Consider the following 10,000-nt stretch of genomic DNA (forward strand, 5'->3'; position numbering starts at 1 on the left):
ATTGAGGCGGCCATGACACACAGGACACAAGTGTGTTTTGCGTGTGTCTTAGTAATAAGGGGGAATTAGCTTAAAGGGATAGTTCAGATTTTTTTAACTTAAGTTGTATGAAATACTTGCCATTAATATAGTGGTTGCAACTGTATTAATTGATTGCCCGAGTCCTGTGGTGGGAGTTCTGCTCTGGTTTTGGTGAAATATCAAGTAGTTCCGGTCATTTGGAATTGTTTTGCCTGGTTGATAATGGTACCCCAACTTTCAGCAGCTGTCACAAAGTTTCCCAGGGGAGTTGGGTTGGAACAATTTTTTCTGTGATAGTAGACACCTTTATGAACACATCTGTGAAGAAAGCTAGTGGTAAGCATTTTTTTGCAGATTTGCCACAACTTAAGCTAACTTTACCTAACTATAGGTGTGAGTGAGGCCTAAAAAAACAAAAAAATGACCAAACGTTAAGTTTGATGGTGTTTGATACGTGTGAATGAGGCCTGAGTGAGTGAGTGAGTGAGTGAGTGAGTGAGTGAGTGAGTTTGGTTGTTAGTTCGTTAGTTGTAATTAGTTAGTTAGTTAGCTAGTTTGTTAGTTTGTTAGTTTGTTAGTTTGTTAGCTAATTAGCTAGTTAGCTAGTTAGCTAGTTTGTAAGTTGTTAGTTCAGCATTCATATTGGAGGTATAACTACCTGTTGTTCTTTCTTCAGTCTCTCCACGGCCAGCTGGAACTCCTTCTCTTTCTGCCAGGCCTCAGCGATGGTGGCCTGGTTCTGTTCCTCATACGCCATGGCCACCACCGCTAGGATGAGGTTGACCAAGTAGAAGGACCCCAGGAAGATGACCACCACGAAGAACACCATGTAGGTCTTACCTGCAGACCGCAACGTCTGGACAAAATACCCTTTTTTATTATCTTACTTTAAAACCCATTTAGGCCTGAGGCCGATTCTAAAAACGCCTCTAAAACCTGACCTAAGTTTTCTGAAAATCTTCAAATATTTATATAGCAGTATCAAAACATTTACATTTTTGAATACTGTACATACTGTACAGAACCCCAAAATGGGTTCCCGGCCTGAGGGGGTAAAACACCAAAAGGGGTTCCCGCCCAAAATGGGTTAAAGGCACTATTGGTAACTGGCCCAAATTTAGAATATGTAGCCTATATATTTGTATATTTTGCCCTTTCCCCCCCCCCTGCCCTCTATCAGCCACTATATAATAATGCTGGGGTGTTTTCCTATACATCCCTCTGGCTGTATTTTGGTTTTATTACACTGTTTATGTTGACGTTCCACTGTTTATGTTGACGTTCATCCCTTACAGGGACGTTTCTGTGTGTGTGTGTGTGTGTGTGTGTGTGTGTGTGTGTGTGTGTGTGTGTGTGTGTGTGTGGGAGTCAGGGGGGGCTTTGCAGGAGCTCTTAATTGATCCCTTTGAACTTCAAAGAGAAATGTGCATGACGTACGAGTGTCAAACCTGTTCTGTGCTCGTTAGTGTTCTCCCTAATCATTGAATGCATCAAAGACAGCAATCGCTTTGATACCTGTCAGAGAGGGGGGGGGGGGGGGGGGGGGGAGTCTGTGCGTGCGTGCGTGCGTGCGTGCGTGCGTGCGTGCGTGCGTGCGTGCGTGCGTGCGTGCGTGCGTGCGACACAGATCTAGGATTCTACATGCCTTTAAAATGGCATTCTAAATTGTTTGTTTTACTTTGTTTTCTACTTAGGCAATTTCTTTTTTTTCTTTTTTTATGTAGTTTCACTCCAGCAGTTTTAGTCATAGTAAAGTCAGTTTAAGTTGACTAAATATCATATGATTTCAGTCGACTAAATCAACCGTTGATTTAGTCGACTGAAATGTATCTTGGCAGGGCCGTGGCGCAGTCCGATTTATACCGCACACACTCCTACAGGCTGCATGGGAGCGGAGCCTGTGAGCGGGGAGTGTTGGTCGGGAGGAGTAGGACGAAGGCTCTACGTCCTCCCGGTGGGGGCTCCTCACTGGCAGTATATACGACAGCAGTGACAACACACACATGGTTGTGGGGAGGAATTCATTGACATAATGACTAAATGGGCTCTCTATATATATATATGCACACACTACACGCCATTTTGGAAAGAACTCGGACCCCTTCCCTACTTCCTTCACAGGGGTTACTGCTGATACTAGCCTGAGCTAATGTGTTAGGTTTCTGGTCTAGAGGGGCAGGTCGCGCATGAGATTCTCACACGCCCTGATTGGTTCACCGATCTGTCCGTCAGCCCCGGCCCCTCCTCTCCTCCCTAGTTGCAGCGTTACGTCACATCATTTGGAGCGACGCCCACCCGGAAGGGTTTACTCCCACTTCTAGACCTTAGAGTATATATATTAATAGAGACGGCACCCGGAGGAAACCCTTTGGTATTGCAGCTCGGGACCAGCGCTGGTCCGTTGACATCATCATTGCGCACGTTCGTGTTCTTGGGGCAATGACACGTGAACGCCGTTTCATACGTGAACGCGTGCAATGATATAGTCAACGACCAGCACGTTCACGATTTGGCCCAATCCATCCCAGAATGCACTCTGTTCCTACCCGGAAGGAGGAGTGAAATCGCCTCATGCACTTTTGAGCAACTTAATGCAAGTGGATGGGAGGAGAAATCCGGTGCCGTCTCTATTAATATATAGTCTAAGTTCTAGACCAGAGCGGCCAATGGGATTCCCCAGGCTTTCATTTTTTGCGCCGACGACAATGGAAGACTGGGTACCGAGGCTACAGCTGATACCTACAGAGTAGGTGTTAATTCCTTTCTTGCCATCGCTACGCTTATAAACGTAGCTATAGGCTATTGGGACCTATTCATGCCAACTACACTCATAAGCGTAGACAACCGTTTAATCCATATATGAACGCGCCGACCGTTTGTTTACCGTTTAGCATTGCTCTGGGTAGTATAGCCCTCCTCCGACACCACCAGCGATGCGATTTCTAAATCCAGCTCCGTTGTGCCTCCATTACAATCCGATTTTCAAAGCGCCGTATCTCCAAAGGTTAGAGAGCTGTTCAAGGTGCGCCGCCACGCACCCGGCGATCGTAAATAATTTGTGATTTTATATCGCATCGCTGAAAACATTTAGCTAGTTGTACTGCTAGCTAAAGGCTGTGGGCTGTGTTGTGTTGTGTCGTTCCACTTCCGTAGGCCCCCACCTTCCTGTTTAACCCGGAAGGACAATAGAGAGGTCCATAGAGCGGGCCTGGACGGGCGGCCCCTGGGGCAGTACCAGCATGCTAACACTAGGGTCAGCAAAGGAGTTTTTAATGACACTAATGAAGGCTCTGTTCCATTCTGGTCAAACAGAGTCACTGTGCTCCTATTGGTGCGTGTCTGAATTACGGGACTGAATCATCCTCAATACGTACTTTGCTCAGCGAATCAAATCATCGCTGTGGGGTGCTCAGCCAATCAAATCATCGCTGTGGGGTGCTCAGCCAATCAAATCATCGCTATGGGGTACACACAAACAGACGAGGCTGGGCATAGGAGGGGTTGTTGGGTCCGAACTGCCCGGACACGGTTGCTTGTTCCCCCGGCGGCGGCTGCTGCTGCTCTCTTGGGAAACCCGGAGCCGGTAACTCTGAGGTATAAGCAGCGATGCTCGTTGTTTCAGACATGTTACCAGACAGTGGCCTTGTGGTTAGAGTGTCCGCCCTGAAACTGGGAGGTCGGGGGTTCGATCCCCGGACCGAAGACTGTAAAAATGGGACCCTATGCCTCCCCCGCTTGTCACTCCAGCATCAGTGGGTCGGATTGGGGAGTCAAATCAACTAATCACATGATTCCTGAGCGCGGCACGGCTGCGGCTCACCGCTCCGAGAAATGGGTCAAATGGGGAGAACAAATTTCACAGTGGTAACGTGTGTGACGAATCGTACAAGTTGAGCTGCTGGTGGCTGCATGGGGTGACTGGGGGTCAGGCGGCCTGGCGCCTCTTGTAGCTGGTGTTGTGTTGTTGTGGAAGAGGTCACGGCGCTTCTGGAATGTACAGATATCCATGTTTATTTTTGCCAAGTCGAATACACACTCGTGTAGGAAGACGGGCAGAGGTCAGCGGTTGGTACCTGCGGGCTGCGGTGTGTGTCTGACTCACTTCACTTTTTATTGAACTTTTTAAAAAAAATCTTAAAAAAAGAAATTGCACCACCGGCCACCAGGGGGGTGGGTATCTCTGGGTATGTATGCACGTTGCACGACTGACACTCTTGTCACATTGTTTACATTGTTAGGGTTTTTCTCCAGTGTGGATATACTGGTGTGTCTTCAAGTCACCTATCTGGTTGAAACTCTTGTTACAATGTTTCCAGTGGTAGGGTTTGTCTCCCGTGTGGGTAAGCTGGTGTGACTTCAGGTGGCTTAACTGACTGAAACTCTTGTCACAATATTTACAGTAGTAAGGTTTTTCTCCAGTGTGGATACGTTGGTGTTCTTTCAGAGCATCTAGACGACTGAAACTCTTGTTACATTGTTTACAGTCAAAAGGTTTTTTTCTCCTGTGTGGATACGGTAGTGAGACTTAAGATGACTTAACTGACTCTTTGTCACAATGTTTACAATGGAAAGGTATTTATCCAGTGTGGATACGATGGTGACTCTTCAGGCTATTCAAATGACTGAATCTCTTCTCACATTGTTTACAGTGGTAGGGTTTTTCTCCGGTGTGGACACGCTGATGTATTTTCAAAGCATTGAGTCGACTGAAACTCTTGTCACATTGTTTACAGTGGAAAGGTTTTTCTCCCGTGTGGATACGCTGGTGTAACTTCAGGTGGCATAACTGACTGAAACTCTTGTCACATTGTTTACAGTCAAAAGGTCTTTCTCCCGTGTGGATATGGTTGTGAGACTTAAGATGACTTAAATGACTGAAACTCCTGTCACATTGTTTACAGTAGTAAGGTCTTTCTCCTGTGTGGATACGCTGGTGTGACTTCAGGTGACTTAACTGACTGAAACTCTTGTCACAATGTTTACAATGGAAAGGTTTTTCTCCAGTGTGGATACGGTGGTGAGACTTAAGATGACTTAAATGACTGAATCTCTTCTCACATTGTTTACAATGGAAAGGTTTTTCTCCTGTGTGGATACGCTGGTGTCTCTTCAGGCTACTCAAATCACTGAATCTCTTCTCACATTGTTTACAATGGAAAGGTTTTTCTCCAGTGTGGATACGGTGGTGAGACTTAAGATGACTTAAATGACTGAATCTCTTCTCACATTGTTTACAGTGGAAAGGTTTTTCTCCGGTGTGAATACGCAGGTGTGACTCCAGGTGACTGAACTGACTGAAACTGTTGTCACATTGTTTACAATGGAAAGGTTTTTCTCCCGTGTGGATACGCTCGTGTCTCTCCAGTCTATTCAAATGAGTGAAACTCTTGTCACAATGTTTACAGATGTGGGGTTTCCTTCCAGTGCAGGTTGTCTGATCAGTCTTCACTTCTCCTGGCTGAGTCTCGGTGAGCTGTGGACGACAGCGCAATCTTGGTTCGTCCGTGTCTTCTTGTTTCTGGCCGTTTAGAGAGCGGTTGTTCGTCTGACAGGCGGCGGTGGGGATCTGGCCATTGCAATGCATTTGGCAGTCCAGGTCATCGTGGCTCCTCTTTGCGTATTCATGAAGGTGGACCTGAGACGTTGAGCCGTACGGAGGCTCGGTAAAGCTCACCTGAGTCCGGGGAGACCTCATACCTTACGGGAGCTGTAGTTATTTCTCTGAAAGGCTGCTATACAAGGACTGTGATGGATTGAGTGTAGATGTTCTGCAGCCTATATTTCCACTCACTTAAGTGACTCTATATAATATATATATGCTTACTCCTTCTGAAATCTTAAAAAATAAAAACAGTTGTTTCACACTTTATATAGGCTGAGTTCAGAGCTCGCCGACGTCACACACAACAAACCATCACCATGCATGACTAACGACACCACTTTGTTCAGGCGCTGCTGCAGTTTGCAATCTGATTATAATGTGGTTTCAAACGTCGGGTTCAGGGACCACCAGGGCATCAGGGATCCAAATGGACCTTTACATTTCTGTAACCCTAACAGGTCCATTTGGTTCCTTTGTTACACTCTCAGAGTTAAATTACGTTTGATTTTAAATTAGAACCACTGCACGCTAAATGGAACAGAGCCTTAATTAGTATCATCGGTAACACCTGTGAAGGAAGTATAGGGAAGTGGACCGGAAGTAGAGTATAGGCTATAGGTGGCCGCGTAACTATACTTGCCTATCGGGCCATGCCTCTTTAGCCGATGGGTAACGTACGCGGCATGTCGATACGAGGTCCCGAGTTCGCCTCCCGGCCGGCGCTACATTGGTGGCAGCGGTGTATGCATGGCTTCTGTATCCCGGGCGGCACAGACTAGCACCGTTGAGCATATTGACAGCACGTATACCCTGCCTGGGGGGTGGAGATGGAGCATAGCTCCTGGCTGGCGAGCGTGGACGCGCTTCCAGGTGGGGTAAGGGGACGGAAGACTGTAAAAATGGGACCCAATGCCTCGAAAAGAGGCATTGGGTAGGAAGACGGGCAGAGGTCAGCGGTTGGTATCTGCGGGCTGCGGTGTTAGCCTGGCTAATAAGCCAGACCGAATCAGCCGTTGTCAAAAAAAAAATGACGGTCTGGAGAGGCTCAATTGTACGCCCATTTCCTACACCAGAGAACTGGTGTTGCCAATCGGGACACGGTATGCAATATGGGCGGGCTTTGGTACAGTGACGTTCAATGCTTGAGACCTTTGACTGACAGTAGCTCTAACCAATTGCGTCAAAGAGAAAATGTTTGAACCCGCCCCCCAGGAAACAAGATCCATACACAGCATCTCCAGACTCAAATACCACACGACAGTGTGATTTGAGTCTGGCTTATTAGCCAGGTTACTGCGGTGTGTGTCTGACTCACTTCACTTTTTATTTAACTTTTTTAAATTTTTCTTTAAAAAATAAATTGCACCACCGGCCGCCAGGGGGGTGGGTATCTGTGCATGTATGAACGACTGACACTCTTGTCACATTGTTTACATTGTTAGGGTTTTTCTCCAGTGTGGATACACTGGTGTGTCTTCAAGTCACCTATCTGGTTGAAACTCTTGTTACAATGTTTACAGTGGTAGGGTTTGTCTCCCGTGTGGGTAAGCTGGTGTGACTTCAGGTGGCTTAACTGACTGAAACTCTTGTCACAATATTTACAGTAGCAAGGTTTTTCTCCAGTGTGGATACGTTGGTGTTCTTTCAGAGCGTCTAGACGACTGAAACTCTTGTTACATTGTTTACAGTCAAAAGGTTTTTTCTCCTGTGTGGATACGGTAGTGAGACTTAAGATGACTTAACTGACTGAAACTCCTCGTCACAATGTTTACAATGGAAAGGTATTTATCCAGTGTGGATGCGCTGGTGTCTCTTCATGTCACCTATCTGGCTGAAACTCCTGCCACAATATTTACAGTAGTAAGGTTTTTCTCCAGTGTGGACACGCTGATGTATTTTCAAAGCATCTAGACGACTGAAACTCTTGTCACATTGTTTACAGTGGAAAGGTTTTTCTCCCGTGTGAAGACGCAGGTGTGTCTGCAAGCCACTTAAGTGACTGAAACTCTTGTCACATTGTTTACAGTAGTAAGGTCTTTCTCCTGTGTGGATACGCAGGTGTGTCTCCAGGTGACCTAAGTGTCTGAAACTCTTGTTACACTGTTTACAATGGTAGGGTTTTTCTCCAGTGTGGATACGCTGGTGTCTCTTCAGGTCACTCAAATGACTGAATCTCTTCTCACATTGTTTACAGTGGTAGGGTTTTTCTCCGGTGTGAATACGCAGGTGTGACTCCAGGTGACTGAACTGACTGAAACTGTTGTCACATTGTTTACAATGGAAAGGTTTTTCTCCCGTGTGGATACGCTCGTGTCTCTCCAGTCTATTCAAATGAGTGAAACTCTTGTCACAATGTTTACAGGCGTGGGGTTTCCTTCCGGTGCAGGTTGTCTGATCAGTCCTCACTTCTCCTGGCTGAGTCTCGGTGAGCTGTTGACGACAGAGCAATCTTGGTTGGTCCGTGTCTTCTTGTTCCTGGCCGTTTAGAGAGCGGTTGTTCGTCTGACAGGCGGCGGTGGGGATCTGGCCATTGCAATGCATTTGGCAGTCCAGGTCATCGTGGCTCCTCTTTCCGTATCCATGAAGGTAGACCTGAGACGTCGAGCCATACGGAGGCTCGGTAAAGCTCACCTGAGTCCGGGGAGACCTCATACCTTACGGGAGCTGTAGTTATTTCTCTGAAAGGCTGCTATTATACAAGGACTGTGATGGATTGAGTGTAGAATAGATGTTCTGCAGCCTATATTTCCACTCACTTAAGTGACTCTCTGAAAATTATCCTTATACTCTTTCTGAAATCTTAAAAAATAACCCAGTTGTTTCACACTTTATATAGGCTGAGCTCGCGGACGTCACACACAACACAAACTATCACCATGCATGACTAACGACACCACTATGTTCAGGCGCAGCTGCATTATGCAATCTGATTATAATGTGGTTTCAAACGTCGGGTTCAGGGACCACAAGGGCAACAGGGATCCAAATGGACCATTTGGTTCCTTTGTTAAATTACGTTTGATTTTAAATTAGAACCACTGCACGCTAAATGGAACAGAGCCTTAATTAGTATCATCGGTAACACCTGTGAAGGAAGTATACAGGGAAGTGGACCGGAAGTAGCGTATAGGCTATAGGTGGCCACGTAACTATACTTGCCTATCGGGCCATGCCTATTTAGCCGATGGGTAACGTACGCGGCATGTCGATACGAGGTCCCGGGTTCGCCTCCCGGCCGGCGCTACATTGGTGGCAGCGGTGTGTATGCATGGCTTCTGTATCCCGGGGCGGCACAGACTAGCACCGTTGAGCATATTCGACAGCACGTATACCCTGCCTGGGGGGTGGAGGTGGAGCATAGCTCCTGGCTGGCGAGCGTGGACGCGCTTCCAGGTGGGGTAAAGGGGACGGGACGACGACTTTAGGCTATATGTGGCTGCGTTACTACCTGCCTATCGGGCCGTGGCTCTTTAGCCGATTGTTAACGTACGCGGCTTGTTGATACGAGGTCCCGGGTTCGCCTCCATGGCCGAGGCTACAGTAGGAAGAGTTATTCTGTGTGCATAGAGCCCATTGGGGAGGGGGAAAAAAGAGATAAAAAGCAAAAACCATGAAATAATAAATTGTTCTACCTGGTGGTAGAGGTTCTCCCAGTAGTCCTGGGTCATGAGTCTGAACAGAGAAAGGAAGGCCCAGCCGAACGTGTCAAAGCTGGTGTAGCCGAAGTTTGGGTTACGACCCGCCTTCAGACAGTTAAACCCGTCTGGACACTGCCTGTTACACACACGCACACACACACACACACACGCACACGCACACGCACACGCACACGCACACGCACACGCACACACACACACACACACACACACAAATATCAGTGTAAACGTAGCATGGCATACACAATCGATAGAGCGATAAAAAAGACAAGAAAAATTAGTGTTGGCAAAAGACAGAAATCACTTTCACATACACTGCAGGCTACAACTATCCGCATGAACATCTGCTGGTAAACAGGTTGTGCGCGCGCGCACACACACACACACACACACACACACACACACACACACACACACACACACACACACACACACACACACACACACACACACACACACACACACACACACACACACACACACACACACTAGTTTTAGTCGACTAAATAGTTGACTAACATTTTTCGTCTTTTCAGTTTTAGTCAAAAAAAGTCTTTATTTTATGTCGTAATACTTTTAAAACTGGCACAAAATTATGTTCAGTTCAGGCAGCAGCCAGACATTCATTTGAGGGTCCTTGACATGAAAATGTTTGAAAACGACTGGTTTAAAACCAAATAGCTCTACTTCTTGAAAGCTACATCATTGTGAAAACAGTGAA

At 46.8% G+C, this 10,000-nt stretch overlaps 1 protein-coding gene across 1 annotated transcript in view; it reads right to left on the bottom strand.

Annotated features, from left to right (window-relative positions):
* The window catches only part of LOC306913335 (sodium channel protein type 3 subunit alpha-like), a gene marked incomplete at both ends in the record, with an annotated part of 217,612 nt that overhangs the window by 132,593 nt on the left and 75,019 nt on the right, over positions 1-10,000 (bottom strand). The window contains 2 exons of the mRNA XM_079489922.1: positions 680-877; positions 9,256-9,397. Coding sequence (XP_079346048.1) covers positions 680-877; positions 9,256-9,397 — 340 coding nt within the window. The remainder of the gene's footprint in view (positions 1-679; positions 878-9,255; positions 9,398-10,000) is intronic.

This window comes from Electrona antarctica (assembly GCF_951216825.1).
Source record: "Electrona antarctica genome assembly, chromosome: 20".
NCBI lineage: Eukaryota > Metazoa > Chordata > Actinopteri > Myctophiformes > Myctophidae > Electrona > Electrona antarctica.